The sequence below is a fragment of the Papaver somniferum genome, chromosome 7 (assembly GCF_003573695.1).
Source record: "Papaver somniferum cultivar HN1 chromosome 7, ASM357369v1, whole genome shotgun sequence".
NCBI lineage: Eukaryota > Viridiplantae > Streptophyta > Magnoliopsida > Ranunculales > Papaveraceae > Papaver > Papaver somniferum.
The window spans coordinates 65529309-65556911 of record NC_039364.1 but is presented as its reverse complement, the minus strand read 5'-3'; the positions used below and the strand labels follow the sequence as shown (position 1 = coordinate 65556911).

Sequence of the window (27603 nt, the reverse complement as noted above, 5' to 3'; positions counted from 1 at the left end):
TCCACTTACTCATCTCTTCTAAATATCCTGCGACATCTTCGCAAGATAAACCTTTATCTCCCATTCGCGAAAAAGCTACCTCAGACTTCATTTCTTCAGCTGACCTTTCAATGATTGAAACCCTCCTTGTTGATCCTTCTATGAATGAAACTTATTCTCTTCCTATTGAGAATGTTTCTCAACCTTCTATCACTGTCAGTTCTCTACCTGAGTCTCTTCCTCTTTCGAAAGAAACCGTGGAAGGAATAGATATTGCTTTCAAAGTTTTATCTGAAGTCATGGATGATGGAAAGAAGTCTTCTATTGATCATATTAAGTCTAATGTTTGAGAAATTCTGAGTAAGCATTTAGGTTCTGACAGAGCTGCTTCACAGTCAGCTTTGGAAAAAGAGTGTAATGCTCTTCGTATCGAAAATCAAAAGCTTCAGAATGTTTTGTTGGATCGTGACGATCTTCGCAAGAAGAATGATGAATTGAGAGGTATGATTTTCTTACCCATGTCTTCAATTTGCTTTCTTAATGGTTTTATCCTTCCCATATTTGATTATCCTTGAAATCCCTCTTTCGCATGTTAAGCCTTAAATCAGAAACGAATAATGGAGAGATATCAATTTGAATTTGTTGTTGAAGAATCCCGTGTTGATAAAGAAATTTTTATGGATCAATATAACCAATTAGATAACCTCTATTCATATTCTCTTGGTCATGTAAATAATCTTACCAATGAAAATACCCAATTAGTTCAGAGACAAGATTTATTAAGTAATGAAGTATCTCGCCTTTCTTATTCTTTAACTAAAGCTAATTTAGGGATGAAAACTTCATCAGATGAGAATAAAACCTTATCTCAAGAGAAGCGAACTTGTTTAAACAAGATAGCGATATCTTCGCAACAACTTAGCATTCTTCAGAAAGTATGTGATGACCAAGAGCAATCTCTTTGCTCTTTGAGAAATGAACTTAAAGAAGTAACAGAGTCATCTATCGCTGAAAGAGATACACTTATTCAAGGTAGAATAGCTTTAAGTGTAAAGGCGAATCAACTTAAAGAACAATATTCCAAATTATAAGAATCTTATTCTTCTCTTGCGTAGAAAAATGCCTTTCTTATTTCTAAAGAGAAAAACCTTCAGTCTCGACTTAAAGGTTTAGTTGGAGATAAATTTGATGACGCAATGGACCGTTGGGATAATAGTTGTCTGTCCTTGATTCAACACCTTATTTTGCAAAAGGAAGGTAGTCATAATATTTTGACTGCCTTAACTATCTTTTCTTTGTCATATTTTTCTGAGTTCTTCATCTTATTGAAATTTTGTATTCTACCTTTCGCAGAGTCTGAGAAGAATCTTCATTCCTCCATTTCTGTTTTGGAGGCTAAATATGCCAAAATTCGCAAAGAAAATGCATTGCTCGTCTCTGCCCTTACTGGTTCTCGCGACCGAGGAGAAAGAAGACTTGATTATCTTTCTTATTTTAAGGATATTCAAGATAGAAATCATCAGAGAGCACTTCTTCGTCAAGTTCATCTCCGGGCTGAAATCCTTGTAAATGATATTTTATTGTCCAAATCTCTTCTTACTACATCAATTGAACCTTTGGAAGTAGATGATGATGAAGTTCCTCGTCCTGCTGATAGTGATTATGATTATGAAAGTGGGGCATAAGATGATCTCTTGGAAGGTGAAGAAGAAATTCCTTCTAAGGAAGCATCTGCTGGTGTTAATCAAAATGAGAAAGAAATCTCTCCATAAGAAGTAATTGCTGGCGATAATCAAGGTGCTAGTCAAGGACGTTATATAGCCGTTATTCACAGACCGTTTCGCTTCAGAGCAATTCTCAAAGTAATTGAAACTTTTCATGACTTTCGTCACTAGGTGAAGATAAACTTGATCAAAGCGAAACGCTTTACCAACACATGATTTCGAGATATAGATAGGCGAGATATACTCGGCTCGAAATATCAAATGTGTATGATACAGTCTATATAGCATACGACTTTTGTCTCATAAGAAGTAGGAGATAGAAGAGATAGACTTTTGAGTAATAGATAAGTTCAAGTCTCCACATACATTATCGTTGATGAAGTTCCACGGTTCCTTGAGTAGATCTTTGTCGTTGTATGATGAATCTCCATGAAGTCCTTGAGATCAACTACACTTTTCTATCCTAGTCCGAGACTTAGCTATGTAGGCTAGAAATCAAGACTCATAGTTTTGATCACTAACATTGACAAACATGCTTGAGATAGCAACGCATGCGAAGTCGACCGAGCTATGCTCTAACAATCTCCCCCTTTGTCAATTTTAATGACAAAACTATTAATACATATGGAATACAAAAAAAAGATAAACTTTAGTGGCTCCTATTCCATAGTCTAATCTTCAACGTTCCCTGAAATCTACGTCCTTCCAAGTACTCCAATGATCCCAAAGGTTGTAAGTTTAGCATCACCGTTGTTGAAGATCCGTAGCTATAACAATGAGAGAAATCGAGATTCTCGATCATCATTATATAGTGTCATAGTATTATTATGTAACATCAAAGTCCAATTGTATCACGACTTTAACAATAATACTATGGTGATATGTATCACTCCCCCTTAGTCAATACTCCATCTCGATCATGGAAACCACTCCCCCTTACACAATGATCCGAAAACCATATGTATTTGTAGTGTGAACTACAATATTTCTCCCCCTTTTTGTCAATAAAATTGGCAAAGGTACAAGAACGGGATCATAATGAAATTTCCACAAGAGACATTTCATAGACTAAAAGAAAAATACATACCAACTTAACTTAGATGCAATCATAAAGCCGAAGCTAAATGCATTCATCAAGGAGTTTTAAGATACAAGATAACCCCTATAAAATTCCACAGCCGCACACCCTGCAAGATATTACCATTAAGCACAAGTTCAAAAGAACTCTCCCCCATTTGATGTCATTCCCGAAAGAACAACAAGAGCGACCTTAATTTCGAAAGAAAAGAAGGATTTTTAAATTGGACACCAAAAAACCATATAAATGATTTTCTATATCCAAAACTCAACCAAATTAATTACAAGAAAACCCATGATTAATTTAATTGGAATACACAACTAAATCAAACCACAAAAGTGATCAATTTAATTGAAGGTGCTCAAGATAAGTAAACTTACGGAGCTACGACTAAGGCAATCATACGGAGACGACTAACTTAATCGTTCACATACTCAACACAAGGAAAAAACTTACGGAATATACGACTACATCAACCAATAGAACATGATTATTATAGCCGTTCATATACTCAACACAAGAACTTGTGGATTATATGAAAACTCAACTAGACTAATTACAAGAGAACTTATAATTAATCTAATTGGAATACAAACAACCAAACTAATCACAAAAGTAATCAATTTAATTGTCAAGGGATTCGCTCGACAAAAGAAGACTTTCGGAGCAAATAACTAAATAACCAACCAAGATGATTAATTTAGTTCATAATGCTCAACATATAACATCTTATGGAACAACCAACAAAGCCAATAAGAAAAATCGACTTAGTTGTATCGTGCCATGAACTTTATAGCCACGGTTTGCATAAAGCATTCCTTAGTAATTTAAGTTTCATGTTCAGAGCACATCTTTAGATCATAACCTCTTAAGCTCACAAACAAGTTCGCGGACTTAAGACAATAGGTGGAGTTTTCCAAACTCAGCAGAAAATCTCGGCAAAGAGACTTTCGCCAGTTCGCGGACTAGGTTCGCGGACTGAGTTCGCAGACATACACGCAAACGAGTTTTTGGAAAATCCCAGCAGAAATTCTCGGTACAAGAACTTCCCTCAGTTCGCGGACTGAGTTCGTGGACTGGGTTCGCGGACTGAGTTCGTGGACTGGGTTCGCGGACTTGGAAAAGCCAATTCCTCCGGTTTCTCTCAATCAACAAAGTTCGAAAACTTCGAATTAAGGAATACATGGTTATGTAATCTAAACTCTCATTCAAATCATTGAGACATTCTCAGAGGACGTTATATAGCCATTATTCACAGACGTTTCGCGTCAGAGCAATTCTCAAAGTAATTGAAACTTTTCATGACTTTCGTCACTAGGTGAAGATAAACTTGATCAAAGCGAAACGCTTTACCAACACATGATTTCGAGATATAGATAGGTGAGATATACTCGGCTCGAAATATCAAATGTGTATGATCCAGTCTATATAGCATACGACTTTTGTCTCATAAGAAGTAGGAGATAGAAGAGATAAACTTTTGAGTGATAGATAAGTTCAAGTCTCCACATACATTTTGGTTGATAAAGTTCCACGGTTCCTTAAGTAGATCTTTGTCGTTGTATGATGAATCGCCATGAAGTCCTTGAGCTCAACTACACTTTTCTATACTAGTCCGAGACTTAGCTTTGTAAGCTAGAAATCAAGACTCATAGTTTCGATCACTATCATTGACAAACATGCTTGAGATAGCAACGCATGCGAGGTCGACCGAGCTATGCTCTAACAATATCCCCCTTTGTCAATTTTAGTGACAAAACTATTAATACATATGGAATACAAAAAAAAGATAAACTTTAGTGGCTCCTATTCCATAGTCTAATCTTCAACGTTCCCTGAAATCTACGTCCTTCCAAGTACTCAAATGATCCCAAAGGTTGTAAGTTTAGCATCACCGTTGTTGAAGATCCGTATCTATAACAATGAGAGAAATCGAGATTCTCGATCATTATTATACAGTGTCATAGTATTATTATGTAACATCAAAGTCCAATTGTATCACGACTTTAACAGTAATACTATGGTGATATGTATCACTCCCCCTTAGTCAATACTCCATCTCGATCATGGAAACCACTCCCCCTTACGCAATGATCCGAAAACCATATGTATTTGTAGTGTGAACTACAATATTTCTCCCCCTTTTTGTCAATAAAATTGGCAAAGGTACAAGAACGGGATCATAATGAAATTTCCACAAGAGACATTTCATAGACTAAAAGAAAAATACATACCAACTTAATTTAGATGCAATCATAAAGCCTAAGCTAAATGCATTCATCAAGGAGTTTTAAGATACAAGATAACCGCTATAAAATTCCACAGCCGCACACCCCACAAGGTATTACCATTAAGCACAAGTTCAAAAGAACTCTCCCTCATTTGATGTCATTCCCGAAAGAACAACAAGAGCGACCTTAATTTCGAAAGAAAAGAAGGATTTTTAAATTGGACACCAAAAAACCATATAAATGATTTTCTATATCCAAAACTCAACCAAATTAATCACAAGAAAACCCATGATTAATTTAATTGGAATACGCAACTAAATCAAACCACAAAAGTGATCAATTTAATTGAAGGTGCTCAACATAAGTAAACTTACGGAGCTACGACTAAGGTAATCATACGGAGACGACTAACTTAATCGTTCACATACTCAACACAAGGAAAAACCTTACGGAATATACGACTACATCAACCAATAGAACATGATTAGTATAGCCGTTCATATACTCAACACAAGAATTTGTGGAATATATGAAAACTCAACTAGACTAATTACAAGAGAACTTATAATTAATCTAAACAACCAAACTAATCACAAAAGTAATCAATTTAATTGTCAAAGGATTTGCTCGACAAAAGAATACTTTCGTAGAAAATAACTAAATAACCAACCAAGATGATCAATTTAGTTCATAATGCTCAATATATAGCATCTTATGGAACAACCAACAAAGCCAATAAGAAAAATCGACTTAGTTGTATCGTGCTCAACATAAGACACACAATGGAGCCTTCACGGTAAAACATAACAAAATGGATCAATGAATATCAATACCGTGGATAACATACAAGGATCTATTCTATTTTCCATCATAACGACATAATAGACTTTATCCTTGTCAAACAAAATAGTTTATCATATTTTCCATCAAATACATGACTGCATAGGCATAACTTTTGTAATTGTCAAAAGTCTATTCGTCCTTTCATTAATACGAATACCAATTCATGAACGACTTTACTTTTGACAGCATATGGGACCTTCAAGTTCACGGACGCAAATAATACATATCCCATAATCAAATTGCAATATCACAAAATCATAACGATCAATACTGCAATAACATCATCCTCCAAATATTTTTAGAATTTAAAAACCAATAAACCTAAAAAATAACATAAGAAGATGAAAACAAAAATAACTATGTGTAGTCACAATCATCGCTATTCAAAGCACTAGTTATTCTTCCAACTAATCCAAAAAGAAGACATATTAGGCAATAATAAACTTTTCCAAAGTTTCTTCAGAGAACTCTTTCATGTTATTCAAGAGTCCATTGACAAAGGGATCATTCAACTCCAAATATTTTGAAAACACTGTCAACTTACTAAGTTCTTTTTCTAGTTTTCGTACAGTGTTTGTGGATTGAGACAACATTCATTCATAGTGAACAATATCTTCTAAGGATGCAGTAATCCGAGACTTTAAGCTGTTTCTCTTGCTGATGAAATCTTTTACCAGGTTCCTGAAGTTTTCATTACTTTGATAAGAAGTCAAGAACCAATTCAAGGAAGAATTTTTACCATTAATTGTAGCCTTCACTTTCTTCAATCTTAAGGAGGGAATTCCAGTACACCGACGTACGTTAGCTGCCAGAGTTGCATTCCTGCTTGTGTTGCATCTAGTAATAGGTGCCATGGAACAGAACTTTTGAGACTCCGGTTTACGATCGACTAAAACTCTGGATAAACAAAAGCTTTTGTATTTTTAGAGATTTATATAGATATAAGCAAAAATAACCAAAAATACACTTCTTGAGCCAAAAAGACGCAAATCCCCATTTTCCCAAGACAAACATGGGGACGCGAACGTCTAAGGTTAGGTAGACATGATGGGACCAAAAATCTCCCCTTGTTTATCCCATAGTGACTTTCTATGAGCAGAGATTTTTCTTCTTTTGTTCCTGGAAGCGCTTGTCACATAAGACTTGCTACAGTTATAAGTAGGAAAGGACAAGGAGCATTCCGTAGCAACAAACGTTTCTTTAGACTCAAATTCTTCAACTTGTGAGTGTCCTTGAGGAATGAGCCTGAGATTACCTCTAAAACTGTCTAAATAATCTCCCTTATTCCTGGAAACACAATTAGAATCAATATTATAGATTTTGGACTTACACGGTACAAGATTCCACACAACTTGTCTGTGAAGTTGGTCTAACTCATCATCCATTATCTTTTTCCAAGAGAGATTGTTTAGAGTTGTATCAACATTTTCTGGTTCTAATTGAGAAGAATAGCAACCAACCGGAAGTTCTCTTTTTGTTCTGATTGTAGAGTCTACTCCTCTTTTAGAAGCGATAGACAACACACAAAGTGGAGAATCGCCTAACACATGTAAAAAAAGACCACAACGACTGTCACTACACCATTGAAGGGAGGAGGTAGAACAAAGGGCAAGGTTACTCATATTACTAGTATTTTTCTGTTTGGAATTTCCTGTCAGAATTGTATGTCCTTTTTGAGTAACATAAGGTTGCAAAGTATTCTTGCAAGTATTACTTGCAGCCTCCAGACTCCTTAAAGAAGACATACAGGATTGTTGAGGATGATTCGATGAGCATCCATATGACCCGGACCCTTGACATTTGTCTGATTGGTTCCTAGTCACATCAGTTTTCTCAACAAGCGATCGTAGAACATTATCTGAATGGTGACAATTCTTTGGAAAAGAAAAACTCGATTCTCTCAGATTCAATGAGAGACTCTCACTGGATATCAAATCCTTAAGAGTTGCAATTTCTGCAACAAGACCAGAATAGATCCGGATTTTTTCTTCCAATCTCTTTTGAAGAGTAAACAGTTTATCAGACCTTTTCTTGCGGTTGTTTTTCAAACCTGGTGAAGCGTTAATTGAGACTTTACGGTCCATATAGTCATATCGCCATAAACACATACTTTTGAGGTCTTTAAAGTGTTTGCCTTCTCCGATACCAATTGAAAAAGCGTGGGTCTAACACCACCACCCAATATTTCACTTAGCAATCTGTATGGACTAACTCCGAAATACTTTGCTAGAGAATCAACTAGACAGTCAGACTCAATCTAGATAAAAGTATCTCAAGGAGTTAATATCTCTCTCTTGATTTGATTTTTACTCAAGATAAAATCAATAGCGAGTCTTTATCAAATACAAGGAATAACTTGGACGGTACCAAAGACCAATGTCCAAGGATCAATCAATATCAATCAACAACCAAAGGTTGGATTTCCAATTGATGATCACGAACGCACAACCTGCATTATTTGAATTATATAAAATATAATGCGAAAAAGAAATAACACATACACCAGAAGTTTTGTTAACGAGGAAACCGCAAATGCAGAAAAACCCCGGGACCTAGTCCAGATTGAATACACACTGTATTAAGCCGCTACAGACACTAGCCTACTCCAAGCTAACTTCAGACTGGACTATAGTTGAACCCCAATTAGTCTCCTACCGATCCAAGGTACAATTGTACTCCTACGCCTCTGATCCCAGCAGGATACTACGCACTTGATTCCCTTAGCTGATCTCACCCACAACCAAGAGTTGCTGCAACCCAAAATCGCATACTTGATAACAAACAAATCTGTCTCGCACAGAAAAGTATATCAAAGGATAAATCTGTCTTCCACAGATAAACCCTAGGTTTTGTTCCGTCTTAAGATATGAAATCAAGGTGAACAAGAACCAATTGATAATCCGTTCTTATATTCCCGAAGAACAGCCTAGATTAATCAATCACCTGTGTACAATCCTTCCTGACTACACAGGCGGTTTGTCGAGGAATTACAAACAGTGATACGAAGATGTTTGTGACTTCTTTATCTTGCCTATCGGAAAACTCTCACGATATCAAGCCAATCAAAGATTGTACTCGTACGATAGAAGATGCAAGATCAGATCACACAACTACGATAAAAGTAGTATCGGTCTGGCTTCACAATCCCAATGAAGTCTTTAAGTCGTTAACCTAGTTTTAGAGAAGAAAACCAAAGGTTAAAGAAGAATCGACTATAGTGAGCGCACTAGTATCACACAGACGTGTGGGGATTAGTTTTGCACAATGCTTGATGTATCCTTTATATAGTCTTCAAATCAGGGTTTTGCCTTAGTTACAAAGAAATCCATATTCACCGTTAGATGAAAACCTGATTTAGATTCAAGCTAATATTTCTCAATCGTTAAATCGAAAACTTAGCTTGTCACACACACTTGGGTAGACGTTTACTGGGTTTGTGAAAACCATGCCCAAACGTGTACGTGTATGTTGGTTCAACATAGTAACCCAAAAGGTTAACCATATGAGCATTTCATATTAACCTTGTTCTTCTTCACCATAACTAGTTCAGTTGACTCAATTTAACTAGTTAAAGAGTTGTTCAATTGCTATGAGATCTTATGTAACTACACAAGACACAATTGAAACAAAGATGATTAGATTCAATTGAATCGACTCATGAACTTTATAACCACGGTTTGCATAAAGCATTCCTTAGTAATTTAAGTTTCATGTTCAGAGCACATCTTTAGATCATAACCTCTTAAGCTCACAAACAAGTTCGCGTACTTAAGACAACCGGTGGAGTTTTCCAAACTCAGCAGAAAATCTCGGCAAAGAGACTTTCGCCAGTTCGCGGACTGAGTTCGCAGACTGACACGCAAACGAGTTTTTATAAAATCCCAGCAAAAATTCTCGGTACAAGAACTTCCGTCAGTTCGCGGACTGGGTTCGCGGACTTGGCAAAGCCAATTCCTCCGGTTTCTCTCAATCAACAAAGTTCGAAAACTTCGAATTAAGGAATACATGGTTATGTAATCTAAACTCTCATTCCAATCGTTGAGACATTCTCAGAGGACGTTATATAGCCGTTATTCACAGACCGTTTCGCGTAAGAGCAATTCTCAAAGTAATTGAAACTTTTCTTGACTTTCGTCACTAAGTGAAGATAAACTTGATCAAAGCGAAACGCTTTACCAACACATGATCTAGAGATATAGATAGGCGAGATATACTCGGCTCGAAATATCAAATGTGTATGATCCAGTCTATATAGCATACGACTTTTGTCTCATAAGAAGTAGGAGATAAAAGAGATAGACTTTTGAGTGATAGATAAGTTCAAGTCTCCACATACCTTTTTGTTGATGAAGTTCCACGGTTCCTTGAGTAGATCTTCGTTGTTGTATGATGAATCGCCATGAAGTCCTTGAGCTCAACTACACTTTTCTATCCTAGTCCAAGACTTAGCTATGTAGGCTAGAAATCAAGACTCATAGTTTTGATCACTAACATTGACAAACATGCTTGAGATAGCAACGCATGCGAGGTCGACCGAGATATGCTCTAACACATTCGACAAGTGATTTCATAATTTTGAAGCGCATATTCAAGGAAAAAGCCGATTCAGAAGAACTGGGGACTGAAGGGGCACACAAGAGTCCTCTTTTAATCAGAGCCTTTACGCTCTCTAAACAACCAGTCAAAGAAGCAGTTCAATCATTGATCGAGCATGTCTGCGAATTTCTTTATCTGTCAAAGGCTCAAAGAGGGGATATGTTCACGGCTTTGAACCATATAGTGTCTGGAAAACGTCTCTCCATTCCAAAAGTGCTCCCTGAACCTCCAACCACTGACAAGGAGATGTATGACTGAGGACTGCTCACCACAGTACATGTCAAAGGAAATGAATTCAGAAGAGTGCTAATCGATGTTGGCACAACTATCAATATTATTCCTTTGAATACTCTAAGAGCTGCAGGCATCACTAGACAAGAAGTCACTCATGCTCCTGTCTCGGTCAGAATTCACGAAGGAATATCTAGAGATGCGTATGGTTACATCATTCTCAAGATGAAAGTTGGTTCAACCTGGACGAAAACCAAGTTTCATATAATCAGAGAAGATCCAGGATATGACATGATCCTCGGACGGACATGGATTCATGCTGAAAAGGTAACTACAACACCTTTAATTGCACATTTCTCTATTGAAGAAAGCTTTGACTCGGAAGAAATATAAGACGATCTGTCATTCGAACATCTGGGGAAAGTTGAAGCCTTGATGGAACTCACACAAAAACCCGAAGAGAGCGCACATGAATTCTTCAAAAGATTCTGTGATCAGGCAAGTCTTATTCCCCCTCATGTGTCCATATTATCAACTTTTCAAACATGCTAACTTGGTCCGGGGACTCAATTTTACTCATAACCTAGCTATCACCAAACGTTATGAGTGGTTAGTTTCGCCTCAACAATATTTCACCAAGTGGTTGGACGCGGAGCCTCTCCAAATCCAACGTCTCAGGGATACAATCATTGATGGAATAATGACCAAATATAACAACCAATATCCTAAGTACTCTCCCTTGCGTGAGTGTCCACATGTGCCACAGGATTGGAAATCTCCACAGACATGAAATCCTACTGTACGAGGAGTTTCGAATCAGCAGAAGATATTCAGGGCACGAGCAACCAAACCTAACAAATTTCATGAAGGGGATTTAGTTCTCAAGGCAACTAAACGTAATCTCCATTCCACAAGGAGCTATAACTGGGAAGGGCTTTTTATGATTGCTAAGTCGGCAGTTGGAGGATACTACAAATTGGCTGATATGAAGGGCAAGACAAGTGTACCAGTGATTCACGAAAATTGGCTCAAAACTTTTGACACCTGAGGTATTCAACGCTCCGGGGTGTTACTTGTTCGAGACACGGATGAAGATCGAAACACCTGATTCGTTTTTAGGATTTTCTTTCACATGTATTTTCAATTCCTCCAAAACGTTTGCAATACTTGCATCCAGTATTTGAGTTCAGTAATTTATCGAAGTTCTTTTACTTAAAAAAAAAAATCTCTATCAAATCCAAAAGAAAATCCTCAATCACTCACTTATCCAAAACCAATCAAAAAATCAAAACCAAAATAAAATCTCACATCTCTCAGAAGTTCAAGGTTCAAGAGATTATGGAAAGAAACTAAAGGAAGCCGATGTAGATGGTGGATTTTCAACAAAGGGCAAAACCGTAAAATCATGATACTGCATGTTTTCTGACACTGCTTTCAGGCATGCGACGACTCATATTTTACGAATCCATGATGAATATGTCTTTCGAAAAGCCTCCACTAGATGAGTGTTCGATCCCTGTCATTTCGTCGTGCCCTCTATGTAGAATAACATAATTGGGCGGTTCTCCGTAGATTGAGAGAAATAACGCCTTCAGGACGTCGGTGATACTCACTATACCCTGACCACATGAGAGAGACCCCCCTTTACATAGAAGAACGATTGGGAGGTTCTCCGTAAGATTGAGTGCAATAACGCCTTCAGGACGTCGGTGACACTCACTGTTCCCTGACTATTTAGAGAGATCGTGTATAGACCCAGGAGGTTCTCCATAAAATTGAGAGCAATAACGTCTTCAAGACTTCGGAAACACTCGCTGTTTAACTGACTATACGCAAGAGATTAAATTCTACTGTGACATTCACCACTGAATTCCTAGAAGATAATCTATCTTATCTCATTACTCCTATTTCATGATCGAAATGGTAATAGATAAATGTATTACTCCGATTTCATGATCGAATCCACGGATGATCTCATGAAATGGTAATAAATATTACTCCGATTTCATGGTCGAACCCATGGCTGGTCTCATGAAATGGTAATATCACCACTTATTTTATTACTCTGATTTCATGGTCGAATCCACGATCCCATGGAATGGTGATACCTATTTTATTATTCTGAATTCATGGTCGAATCCACGGCTGATCCTATGAATTGATAATAAAAAACTACTCACTTTTATTACTCAGATTCATGAATCATTCTCCTCTTAATTTCATAAATTAGTAATAAATACTCAACAATCGGGCATCTGGACTACTACTGAGTAATCCCCATAAAATAGTGCAAGTGTACTCAAAAATGATGCACGAACGAGTACACAAGTGCGCGAACACACATTCAAAATATGGCCGAATGAGGAATCCCGCATAAAACAGGAGAGAGAAAATAATAATATTAAAATAATGGAGAAGCGCTCACCGGCCGGGCTCACCGGCCGGCCGGCCGAGCCGGTCCCATGCTTCCTCCATTATTTTCCTTATTTTTGTTGTTTTCATAAACTCATGAAGACTCCCCCATTCCAGCAACTTTCCTTGTTTGAGCAAAACTCATGGTTTCTCCATATTTTCGTGGTTTCTCCATATTCGTATAGTTTCGCAAAAGTAATAATACTAGGGAAAGGTGTTGCGGGACCGGAATATTGCTCAAACACACATCAGAAAATGCTGATACTCTCATAACTGAGACACGTGCATTATGAAAACACGGGAATGCTCCCTTGACCGACCAAGGGCGGCTCTAAGGCTTGCAACAAGACGGTCCCACACGTTTTCACACTTTTGACCTAATTTGTGCAATCGCTCATATTGGGTCCAAACTCTTCACAACTAACTCAGAGTTTGTGCAAGCCCACCAGCGGTCCCACGACCACCAAGGGCCGGTCTCATGCCACCTTGGTCGGTCCCTTACTTTTCTATAATTAGGTTTTCTCACCTAATGCTCAATCGAGCGCTATTTCAATAAATGATGAAATCGGAATTTAATCGTCATTTCTTCACCAATTGGTCAACTCAGGACCCTGGTGAACGCTCACTCGAGAAATTATGCACCACATGGACGTCCACAGTCCCATGTGGTCGGTCCCTCCTTCGCTCATGACCTATTATCAGCAGTTCGTCAATCAATGAGCAATTTCTCAAAATTAAGGTTTCAAACAAACGCTCAACAAATCACCATTCTGAGTAAGTTCAAACACTAAATAAATCTATGTTAATCCAGTAAACAACATACGGATTAATTATATAATATTCGGTAATCTACCAATATTTTAATTAATATTTTATTGAGTCACATCACCAATAAATAAATAATTGTCGAATCGAGCAATACTTGCTCAATTACTCGAATATTGATCCAACTATCAATATTCAATAATTTATCAGTAATTCGTCAAATTGTGCAATACTTTCCCAATTGCTCGAATATTGATCCAACTCTCAATATTCAGTAATTTGTCGAATTGAGCAATACTTGCTCAATATCGCCCAACTATCAATATTCAGTAATTCGTAATACTTGCTTAATTGCTCGAGTATTGATGCAACCATCGATATCCAGTAATGCGTCGAGCAATTGCTCAGTTACTCGAATGTTCTACTGAGCAATTCGTCATTCATACTCAATTCAACAAACCCTAGACTCATTGTCTAATCAGTCAATGTGACTAATCAAATACACGTCTGTCATACAGACTCCACGATTCGTGAGACTTCAATCACGTCACATGGGGGATATCAATTAGGGTTTTGGTCTGGTGGCTTACAGCACGTGGATTCATCCACGATGAGAATGTGAGTAAGTTGTGCAACGGTTGAAGGAGTTAGCAAAGTAGTGTGTAGACGGTTAACCAAGTCTCCGCACGACCTGGAACTAGTTTCACTACGATCTTCCACTTTCCCACTCTTTCACTCATGAAACCGTCACACTTACTGGGATCAGTGTGTTCGCTATTCTGACAATATAAATAAGTCTATGAATCCGTGATTGAAAAGACAACATTCTTCTATACAAGAATTTTTCGAGCAATCACTCTCAAAAATTCCATCAATCGCTCAGAACTTATTCACAGAACTCAACTTCAACAGTTCTTCAATTTGCAGAAACCTTCAACACACCCACAATCCTTAATCATCATTGATCCCACACAATTCTCAGCTTCCCTCCTACAGATCAACCCTTATCCCTCTTTGTGACTGAATTGACTCTCGAACGGCCATTGACTTGGTTTAGGACGGAGTCCTACAGATTGATCTCTCGAATCTAAGCACTCCCTTTGCAGTGCATCTGTGTGAGGTTCAGCAGTTTGCTCGGTCGAGGAGTCTCGATAGCACGCTCGACTCTTCACTTCCCTAAAGAACCAGCAAACCGTTTTTCCCCATCCACAGATTGGCGACCACAGTGGGAGATTAATCTCTCGGTTGCAATCTCTCATTTTCGCAAAATGGTTGGTCTTATATCAGGTTCAGTTACAAATCCTAACACAAATAACGCTAGCACTAGCAACAACGATGGAATTCCCGAAACCATTCCTGCTTCTAATAATGGTGGTGACACTACTCCTCCTCACACCAATATCGAAAATCATCCTCTCTTCGGGCGGCATCCTGAAGAAATCATAGAAAATCCACCCACCATCGCTGATCTCATGAAAGTCCAGGAAGTTCTCTCCAAGAATCAAACTGATATGGCTACTACTCAGAAAGAGTTATGTAATTATCTCAAAACTCTCACTGATAAGATGTCAGACAAAACTCAGGAGAAAGGGAAATGCAAGGAAACTTCTACAACTACGGATCCCGAAGTTATCCGGTCCCTGATGATGATGAAGCCCGCAAAGCTGCAGAACCTGAACCTGCCGGTTTCATCACCCGTGAAGACCTGGAACGTTTTATGAAGAATCGGGGAAAAGGCCATGCGTCGTCCGTACACCGTCATCAACCTCCATATCCCGCTGCTACACAAAAAATCCCTCTCCCAAAAGGTTACACTTCTCCAACGTTCGCACTCTACAATAGAACGGGAAATGCTCGAGAGCATGTTTCTCGATTCTTGGAGGCATTAGGAGAACATGAACACAACCATGTTGTCCGTTTGAAGGAGTTTTCAAAATCCCTGACGGGTCGAGCATATACTTGGTATAACAACATTGCACCAGGGAGCATAGCTAATTGGGGAGAGATGATTAATGCTTTCTACAGGAAATACTTCTTTGTTTCTGAGAAAGTTACTCTTTCCGACTTAGGAAGGATGACTCAGAAGAATAATGAAAATCCGAACGACTATGTGAAGAAGTTCAGGATTCAAGCTTTGGATTGTAATGATCCTAATGTCACTGAGCAATAACTTGTGGACTTGTGCATCAACCGAATGATTCCAGTCTATAGAGCCTTGTTGGAAAATCTCTGATTTCAAACCTTTTCGGAGCTTCATGAAGCGGCCAAGAGATCAACAACCACCCCTCCAACTTTATTAGAAAGAACGAAAACTGTCAAAGTCAAGAAAACAAATGCTCGGAGCAGCACCAACAAGCGTTTAAATCAACAAGCAGTACAATGTTGAAACTTCCATGAATGTTGCTGAAGGGAGCAAGAGGAAAGCTGAGACACAACAACACAAGAATACTCCTCCGACATCTCACCCTCCAAAAGCACCAAGGAAGGACAACCAGGCTAGAAATGCACAACCTCCAGTTCAGCATCAACAAAATGATGAGGAAGCGCCCGACTTCCCTGTTCCCATTGAAGAAGTGATCGAACTGTTGGAAGTTTGGATTCAAGATGGTGCGATCAAATTGCCTTCCGTCAAAAAGGAACCAACTAAGGAACAAATGGAAAATGCACGCTACTGCCATTTCCATAGGTATGTCAGTCATCCAACAAGTGATTGCAGAACTTTGAAGCACATATTCAAAGAAAATGCCGACTCAGGGGAACTGGGGACTGAAGGAGTAAACAAAAATCCTCTCCCGATCAGAACATTCGCACTCTCTGAGCAGACGGTCAAAGAAGCAGTCCAATCCCTAATTGAGCATGTCTGCGAGTTACTGTACTTATAGAAAGCTCAAAGAGATGATATGTTCGCTGCATTGAACCATATCGTGTCTGGGAGGCGATTAGACGTTCAGGAGATACTCTATGAACCTCCAGTAACAGACAAGGAGATGTACGACTGGGGACTTCTCACTAGGGTCTACCTCAAATAAAATAAATTCAAGCGAGCATTGGTCGACGTTAACATCATCCCTTTGAAAACCCTCAGAGCTGCTGGCATCACTCGACAAGAAGCAACTCATGATCCTATCTCAGTCAGAGACCATGAAGGAATCTCCAGGGATGCCTACGGTTACATCATTCTAAATATAAGAAATGATTCAACCTGGACAGAAACTAAATTCTTCATAATCAAGGAGGATCCAGGATATGACATGATTCTTGGGCGAGCATGGATTCATGATGGAAAAGTTGTTGCAATATCTTCATCTCCAGTTGCACAATTCTTCATCGAAGAAAGCTCTGACTCGGAAGATGATCAACATTTCGAGCACTTGGGAAAATTCGAAGCCTTGATGGAACTCACACAAAAACCTTGGGAGGGCGCCCACGAATTAGTCAGTAGGTTTCACACTCAGGCAAGTCTTATTCCCCATGATGCATATGTATTACCAACTTTCAAATATGCTACTCTAGTCCGGGGACTCAGTTCTGCTCAAAATCTAGATATTACCAAACGCTATGAGTGGTTAGTCTCACCTCAGCAATACTTCACCAAATGGTTAGACGCAGAACCTCTCCAAATCCATTGTCTCACTAACACGGTCATTGCTAGGATAATGACTGAGTTTCACAATCAATACCCTAAATATTCTCCTTTGCATGACTGTCCACATGTGCTGCATAATTGGAAAGCTCCACCAACATAGAATCCCACTATACGAGGATTTAGTTCTCAAGGCAACCAGACGCAATTTGCACTCCACAAAGAGTTCTAACTGGGAAGGACCTTTTATGATTGCTAAGTCAGTTGCTGGAGGATATTACAAGTTGGTTGACATCAAGGGAAAGACAAGTATACCAGTGATTCATGAGAATTGGCTCAAGATTTTCGACGCATGAAGCATTCAGCATTGGGTGTTTTATGTCCAAGACAAATGCTCAAAACATCTGACGTTTGCATCTTAGGATTTTCTTTTACCTGTATTTTCAATTTCTCCAAAACGTTTTCAATACTTGCATCCAATATTTGAAATTCAGCAATTTATCAAAAGTTTTTTTATTAAAGAAAATCTCTATCAAATTCAAAATCCAAAAGAAAACCCTCAGTCACTCATAAATTCAAAACTAACCAAAAAATCAAAACCAAAGTAAAATCTCACATCTCTCAGAAGTTCAGGAGATTACGGAAAGAAAACTAAAGAAAGCCCTCAAAGTATGATTTCTGTTTCTCAGCATTCTCCTATACTTGCAAAGCCACTTTCTCAGCATTCTCCTAGAAAACTAAAGAAAGCCCTCAAAGTATGATTTCTGTTTCTCAGCATTCTCCTAGACTTGCAAAGCCGCTTTCTGTTTCTCAGCATTCTTCTAGACTTGCAAAGCCCTCAAAGTATAGCTTTTTGGTCAGCTCAACAATCTCTGCCATTTTCTTCATCACGGCATCACTAGTAAAAGGGATATTATTCACTGCTGCATCCTTGATGGTGTTGATCTTCTGAAGAAGCCATTTCAAGTTAAAGCCAAGTCTCTCAGAATTCTCCAAGTTGTACTCCCAATCAAAGAGTACATCTCGAGTGACGGTACTTCTGGTCCTGGTACGAATATCATCTATGACACGCAATATGTTTCCTAATTGCATAATTAAGAAGTAGGTGCGTTCAAGATCTCTTGCAACGACAATATGACCATACATCTCCCACAACTTCTCATACACGCTAGCATACCTAGTGGGAACGCTGAATCCACCAACATATACGTGACATGGGAGTAGCGCACCAAATGGAGGCTCACAAACAATACCTGCGTTAGGATACTCGTATATCACTATGCGATTCTCAATTACTGGAACATCCTCTATCGTCATTGTAACATCTTCTTCTGGGACAGTCTTTTCTGTTCTTGGCTCGGTTTCAACATCAATTAGAGTCTCGGTTTCCTCCACGGCTTCAATAATGATATTCTCATAACCCGGAGGTGCAGAGCTGGTTATGTCACTTCTTTGGTTCACCACATTGGTCGAATCACCAATATTTGCTCCATTACTCTCAACGTCGGTATTTGGTACCTAATATGAAGATTACATGAGATTAGAGCATGGAAACCAAAAGCAACCATAAAATTCAGAAAGTAAGTGAACTAACATAATATAAGTTCCTTATAATGCACCTAAGACATGCACAAATAGTGTAGAAGTCATGAAACACGTTTTCAAACAAACTCAGCTGAGGAGTTTTTACGCTGCCTTGCATTCAACGGTGAACTGGGAGATAAGGAATATAAGGTTGAGTCATATACCATTATCTTCGTATGGATGTTTTATACAAGATATCTTTATTTCATAGCAATCGGATAAACGAGTAAGGAGTTCTAGCCAAGACATTGGACTACATGCCAGCTGAAAAATTCCTGAAAGTCTCCTGGAAGTTTACTGTTTCGCCTTTTTCAGGCCCTAAACATGCGCAAAACTCAAAAAGCTTCTTTACCAAAGATTGGGAATTTTCTGGGCTTCAAGATACATATGCGAATCGCGAAAATCCGACGTCGAATGAAGACTCTACAGCATTTTAACTAAAAAACTGAGGTCTGAATTTTCTGGTGACGTATTTCAGCAAAATTTCTCATATATTCATTGGGATTCTCATTTATTCATCAACAAAACAGCAACATTATACTTTTATGAATATAATACAAAATAGATACTTACTTGAGGGCTCCCCAAGTCGTCCGAAGGATTGGAATGATCGGCATTAACATTAGTAGCATTGTTATCTCCATTCGGCTCTGACTCTCGAAGGTTCTCTTTCCCTCCACCATTCGAAGATGAACAAGTAGCATGGCCATGTTGGCTCTCCACATAAATCTCCTCATGGACGTGTCAACCATAATCGTCATTACTTTAATCAAGGAAATTCATAATTACTTACGCAAAGAATACTTACATCCACTTCGTCATCGGTGCTGGATTCCTGGATTGTTCGTTTAGAAACAAGGTGAAGACCGTCAATAACCGATGGAGAAAAATTCTGAAACAAATTAGTAATATTCAAGATCCTGATTACATTGACAAGGAAATTGTAACGATAAGAGAAGTGCTAACAACTTACCAAAGAAGCGGCAGGGGACTGCACATTATTCGGTATCATTCTATGAGCTGTTTTGCTTCTTCCTTCTCCACCCTGGGGACTTTCTTGGAGGTCCGGAGAGTTTACATCAATTATAGGCCTCACAGCACGACCATCCTACCATGGAGTCAACAATACAATTAAAAGTGTGAATGTCATGATTTTGCTAAAATCATGAGGAAAACACTTACATGTGTCGCATTTGGAGACGCTTTCCTCTTGTCACCACTGGAAAGGTATCTCCGTATCGGTCGAGCAGAAATCATGTCAAGAGAAGGAAACTCTCGAACTGGGGACTTCACATCCATCGCAAACTCATGCAAACGCCCAAGTTGCTGACACCAGAAGTCTATGTAACTCGGAGTCACGAAATTAGGACGATCAGAGCATGGGAATAAATACTCACCACCCTTCGCATGAGTGCAGTCCAGATTAGCCTTCAAATGCTTAACTGATGGTTTGTTCATTCGGTGACCTGGGATACACTGGTCGACGCCCATATGTCGAGCTGCTCTATCAATGTTGTATTCTTACCTGGAACTCTCCATTCATTACTGATATCAAGAAACCAGGAGTACAACTCAAAACAAAAGATCTCTCACCTTCGCTCAGACCAGCACCAGTATTCAACATGATATTCTCTTCAGCAGTATTGAAAGTGATCAATTGTGAGAAGAGAGAAGGAACCGACACCCATGGGCATATCTTATATTGTGGTTACTTTCTAGACCAGCGCATGATCCTGCCGTTATTCTTCTCAAGGAAGGCATGACGAGTATCGACCTTGGGTCCTTGCAAGATGCTACGGGGAATTGGAGCGTAACTCTCGAGATGCTCCCACATCAAGTCTTGGAGGAACATGGTATTGAGGCAATAAATTCACTGCGCTAGTGAAGTCGGCAATAAATTCCGTCACGACCTTGTACGTGACGTCTTCATAGATATATGCTTTCGAGCTGGAGTTTCGGCAAGGAAAGAAGCATCTCTGGGGTTCACCTCCAACCATAATACAACCTTGTTTCCAGCTGATTTGCTCGTCTATAACTGGGAGAATGGAAAAGACACATGCCTAGATATCACCGGTGTTTCACCGTTCACTGGTGACATCCATTACTTCAAACCAGGCCAAGGTATAGAGAAAACGGTTCTTCGCAAGCGTAATAAATACCTTGCCACCTGTGATACTCATGGATACGGTCTAGGTGTTCTCGCATTCACCACGTTAGGTGAACTAGGCGAAGACACAGTCACATTTTTGAAGAGACTGAAGAACTGCCTCGCTAACAGCAATGCACACTGTGACAATGGCTGCTTTTTGTTTCATAGAATAGGAATTACAATTCAAAAAGGCGTTGGTGCCCAGTTGGTGGCTAGACTACCAACAAACTCTGTATAAAAGGATCTTTATTTATTTCAAATAAATATTATCTAAAAATAAGAGGACAACTAGGCAAAGAAAAGTCATAAAACAAAATGGGTTGGAGATGGATTTTCTTTATTCCTTATATTTTGGAAAATTAACCGAAAAATAAGGCACATGATGTCTTCCCTACTGCCACGGGTGAAGCTGACCACATGACCATTGGAGAAGCTCTAACAGAACAACAACACTAAACTTCAAACAATAACAAGCTAAAAAAAACACTAAATTTCCAAACTTCAACAAACTAGGCTTAGGCGCAACTTCTACAGGATTGCAACAACGCCCCCATCCATATTTTTCATGATTAAGGAGAATATAGTATGCTTAAGTCCATCATAGTAATTCCAAATTCCTCGTGCATCTTCCTTCAAATGTGTGCTTTGGCACGTATTCACTAGGACGACCTTTATCAACTCTCATATCAACATACTCACATTCTTCAATCCCTTAACAAAACATGGAGCCTTGGGGTTTTGGATAAACAACCCACTCAGGCGAGGCATCACCATAACTTGTGCAGTTAAAAAGAAGTTATTCCCTAAAATCATCTCAAATTCATTGAGATGCATAACCATCACATCAACAGTTCCTCTCCATTCGCCAACTTCAACATTTACTACTGCCATTCCTTTGATAGGTTTGGAAATGTCATTCATAGTCTTCATACAATGATTAGCCTTGTACACTTCCAGGACGAGATACTCATCCAATGTCAAGCTCATAACAGTATGCTATGCACCAGTATCGGCCATCCCCCACAATCTGTGGTTATGGATACCAATTTTCACCAAGACCAAACCAGTACTCATCAGACTTTGTTGTGTTGTTCGATTCTGTGCAATTGCATAGTTGAATCGGATTGACATGATGTACTTCCTCAGCTTCTTCTCTCTCCCCATTGACTATTCCATATAACTTTTCTCTCTTCGCACAGTCTCGAGCCAGATGAGGACCTTTGCAAAAGAAGAATTCGCTAATCTTATTTTCTGCAAATGTACAATCAATTTTTGGTACGTGCTTATGCTTCATCTTCAGACCTTTCTTGTTGTCCTTATGCTTCTGGCTTTTCTTTTCCTTATCCTTTTTCAGATCAGTCGAGATTATTAACTGATCGATAATTGGTAAGACTGTCTACAATGGCCATGGCTGAAGGTAGGTCTTTGGTACTTTGCCGTCGGACTTCAGCTTGTGCCCATGGTTGTAGACCAGAAGCAAAGTTAAACAACTTGTCTTCCTTTGACATGTTGCAAACATCTAGCATCAGAGATGAGAATTCGTTTACGTAGTCTTGGGGCGTACCAGTATGTCTAAACTTACGTAAGCTCTCCTGTGCTAACCAAGCAACATTACTCAGCAAGAACTGATTCATCAGTTCCTCCTTCATGATGGCCAAGTCATGATCACATAACGACCAGCAGATAAGTAGTCATTGCCCTTGTTCCCCACCAAAGCTTAGCATCACCAACCAGGTACATGCTAACGAGAGTAACTTTCTGATCTTCAGCAGTTCTGGAAGCCTTGAAGTATTGTTCTATATCCCATAGAAAATTCTCAAGCTCTTTGGCATCACGTGCACTAGAAAATTCTCTTGGCTCAGGGACTTCCATTTTCACAAAATCCCCACCACCAGCAGTGGTGTTAGTCATTCGCACCATTTTTCTCAGCATTGAGTTCCGCGAGCGAATCTATGAACATGGTCTTTGCAACATTGATTTGGCCTTCCAAATTAGTATGCTTTGTATACGCAACTTGGATAGATTGTAGCAACTTAGTAGCATAATTATCCAAGGCCTAGATACCGATTCATCAGAGTTGCGTTAACGTTAACATCATTAGGATGTGCACCTCTTCACGAATCCTATCTTCTACATCTGATAATCTATCAATCAACATCTCAATCTGACGAGAGAAAATCTTCAAAAAAACGTGGCATAAGCCTATAGCCGGCAACATAATGGTTTTATGCGCAACTCTATGAGCTACAAGTGCTTCAGCTTATATGTTTGCACTACCAAGTACAATCAGCAACAATCCTTCAGCTTAGCAATGAAAGACTTAGGATATTCTCTCTTCAACTGTTAACACTTCCCATATACCATATAGTGCTAGAGGGTTCGCTATGCAAGTACGTACTCACGAGATTAAGGGAAAGAAAGAATAACAAAAGCCAAAGCTATGCAAACCGAATCCATTTCATTGCATCAAGGGGAAGATAACAGCTTTATTCACCAAGGGACTTTACAAGCTTATTCACTCGAACTAAGCTTAACCCTTAATCTGCTAACAAGGGGTTCTTCTACCAAAAACAAAGACTACTGAGTACTTTATTATCCTGGTCTATTTATAGTGCCAAAATTGTGTGCTAGCAGGTGCATAGGCCTAAAGACAACCATTTGTCCGTAGGCAGTTTCCGTAACCGCCAACAATGCTTTTGTGTTGTACGCCAATTGATGTTACAGTTTTCCTTGGTGATTATTCTTGCCAAACGAAGGTTATAAACCATGTTCATAACCCTTCCAATCCACCTCCAAACTCTGCCACGCATGTGATGCGCATAACTGATCCGTAACCGCCAACCAGAGCCATAATGCACCATGATGGTGCAACACTTGGTCCGGCCATGCACTTTACTCTCTTGGACGCTATTATGCCCCTCCAAGTCTTAGTTTGTTGTTTATCTAAGCTCATATGGTATATGCATCACTCGCATTCTTTTGGCCGACAAATATGCAACAATAGCATGTTTGGCCTTGCCACTGTTGTGCATGCATTGCCAAGGCCTTGGCCAAGCCTTAGGCCAACGCCTAAGTCATTCCCTAACTTGTATCACATCCTTAATTCATTCCTTGAGCGGGGCCAACTAAGAATTCTCGGACATGCATCTTTGCGACATCGCATGCTGCACAAGCCAGTGGCATTACTTGTCTCCGGCTGTGAAGCTACATGTTCTCGGCCAATGCGCTCCCTATGCCACTGACTATCAGTGCAGTGCCATGATGGCGTTTCACTGGATGTACTGGTTATAGCATGGGAGGTTGAAAAGAAAGAAAAGCAAATGTAGCCATTAATATGTCACATGTCTCAGCAGTCATTTTATGGATGATCCGGCAACTGAAAATACGTTAAAAAAATATCAATCCTCAGGCGAGCAGAAATAAAACTGCTAGGACTTCATGATTTGATCACTTTTTACATCTGATCTGAACAATGAAACCCTCTACCAAACAGGGAAGAAGTTGATTGTTCCCACTGTCGTCGCTGTTGGTCTCTTTACTGGGGAGTGGGGACTTCTCTTCAAATCCAGAATATGTTTGCTATTTTGCAACGACATACTGACAGGGACGAGCCATTTATAAGGAAAATTGTGGGAATTAATGTGGTTCATGTGATATTGTTATACTTGTGAACACTATGTTAACCATCACATGGAGAAGTGTTTTTTGCACTTCATTGAAGGTGTGCCAGAAAATGTCATGTGAATCTGGATCTGGATTAACCAGCAATCATCTACTGTCACAGCTTGCGGCATATTGTCATGCCATCTCCAATAGGTACCTAAAACCGCCAAAAGTAAGTATAAGAAACTAAGAAATGACATCCTAAACTTGCTGGAAGGAAAAGGAAAACCATGAACTCCTGCACAGGAAGGTTGTATACTCACCATACTTACACTAACACGATTGTCCTCTGTAACGCTTTTATTGAAATCTCTTATGCTTACAGTCCGTGGATCATTTATCTGACAACAAAAAACAAGTAAAGGTTCAGCTGCCATCCCGGGGCCGGACCGTTGAGGAGATAATTATATTACTTATTATCTTACTTGTGGATCAGCAACCTTTCCATGCCAGAGAACGTTGTCAACAACAATTACACCCCCAACTCTCACCTAAATATTCGTAGCAAAATCTGAATAAGTTATTTTCCCTTACTATAAACTACCACTAGATGATCAAATGGAAGAAAGTAGCAGAACCAAACTAGCCAATTTCTTTTAGATGAATAAGTCTAAACTAAAAGCATCTATCATTGGAGCATTACCAACTGTAAAAGCAACTCAAAATATTCATGGTACATTTTCTTCTCAGCATCAACAAATGCGAAATCATAACTGCACAAATAAAAAAGTAAACCATTATCAGAAGAAAACCATTCACTTCCATATAGACAACTCAAAAAATTATTTTCCAGTTTTCATATATGCTGAAACTTGTGGTAGTAGTATAACCAATTATGACACTAGATTAAACATAAAAATAAAATAAAAAATCAATGCTACTGTACTTTGTTGTAAACATGGCAAGCATGAGATATCAGGCAAAAAAAAAACTAATTTACTAGGGGAGCAGAACCAACATGCGAACCAAATATGGACAAAGATGACCAAACAAGTGCTGATTTATTTTAAAGGTATAACCGAGAAGAAACAAACTCTACATGGATTATTGACCCAAACACATGTTGTACATCAGATTTTACAACAAAATCAGGTGTGATGGTAGAAAGGCGTATGTAGAATCCTTACAGCACTTCAAAGTTCTCTTTTTAACTGAAAAATAAGGAAATTTTCTGCGTGAAAAGGAGGTTACCTGCAAGCTTCTCCATTCTCAATAAGTGATTTTAGTGTATCTGCTGCTAATGCATGTCTAATGTCCACCTGGACCATGAAAAGGTAAACATCCAAAAAATGTAAGAGTAGGACTACATATGAAAGCAATCAATTTGGATGACTCGAGTAAGGAAAATGGCATCCTGTCCTTTCTTGCATAGACTCGATTTACTGGTCAAACTAGCTTTTCGTGAAGCAGAAAACTTTTTGATGTAGTAATTGAGTAACTTGAGTTGATTAAGAAATTATAAGCTTTTAAGCTTGCTACTCAACATCACCAATAAGAAACCGCGTACCTTGTGAGTGACACCTGCTTGTTGATAGTACTTTTTTGCAATCTCAAGACAATTTGTATCTCTTTCGCACGCTACCAAACGACCTGATTTTGGCAAGACTAGAGCAACTGCCAAAGATGAGTACCCCTGGAATATAAATAAAAGTGAATCAGCAGAATACGGAAGCATCTTTACTGTGAAGGAAAGCAACATCAGCTAACACTAACGCGGAGCCAAATGTCGTCTACAAAATTTACATAGATAAGTTCCGAATCAGTTGACACGGTTCTTACAGTAAGGAACTGTAACAGTTAATAAGAAAACAAGACTAACAAGAAATTGAACTCATCCAGATCTTGATACCTGAATAGTTGTACATTCTTTCCTATTAAAGTATAAGTAAGATGGAAATGGTAAAACAATTAAAAAAAACGTACAGTATAAACGCCAACTTCTATACAACGCTTTGCTCCAAGAATCTGTACAAGCATTGCAAGCAGTTGAGCCTGATCCGGAGATACCTATTAGTCAAAAACAAACATTCTCAACACCAAAGAGAAGTCCATTTTTAATCGTAACTTGCCTGAATATCAAATCAGTTTCATGCATACTGAGTTCATTTTAATCAGCACAACATTTTCTTACGATATGCTTTAAGCTCAAACACCTAACCGGAACAACAATCAAATTTAAACTTCAGTTTCTCACCTGCATTTGACTGCCTCTCATCGAAGACGTTTCTTCTCGAAGCTTCTTCAGTATCTAAGAACTTCAAATTCAAATCAATTAGATATAATTTTCAAATTCGAACTCAAAAAATCAGATAACAAGAGAAAACATTACAGTATCACCTCTGGTTCGCGAACATTTGAAAGTATGTAACCGTAAAGCTGAGAAGTAACACTAATAATCTGTTTGTTTCCGTAACTTTTATCCTCCTGAACAACCACAGAGTCTGCACAGTAATTTCTAGTAAGAGTGTGGGATTGTGATGCCCTAATTTGAAAGTCTGTGATTGATTTTCTAATTGGAGTTGCAGATGAGAGAGAGAATTTCTTATGTTTAAGGAATGGGGACTTCTTTAAGAGACTGCAAGTTGAGTTGAGAAAAGTTAAAGTTTGAATTGGATTTGCAGGACGCGATAAAATTTGGTTTGCCATGAGAATGACAACGGAGGGAAACGATTTTCTGATACAGTCTACCGTAGGTTCATCCGTTCATGGTTAATCTGTTTTCTTTCTTTGCTTAGGGTGTGTCTAGGTAAGAACCGAGAATCGTT

General features: G+C 38.8%; 1 protein-coding gene across 1 annotated transcript; it reads right to left on the bottom strand.

Moving 5' to 3' along the window:
- Positions 1–24479: 24479 nt before the first annotated feature.
- Positions 24480–27603, bottom strand: LOC113297506 (O-methyltransferase MdmC-like). Its single transcript, XM_026545993.1, has 9 exons — positions 27176–27603; positions 27033–27086; positions 26762–26845; positions 26346–26471; positions 26030–26097; positions 25482–25551; positions 25264–25329; positions 25102–25179; positions 24480–24995 (listed from the first exon to the last, which is right to left on the bottom strand). The coding sequence occupies exons 1-9, from the start codon at positions 27482–27484 to the stop codon at positions 24954–24956; spliced, it is 897 nt and encodes a 298-aa protein (XP_026401778.1). The 5' UTR covers positions 27485–27603; the 3' UTR covers positions 24480–24953.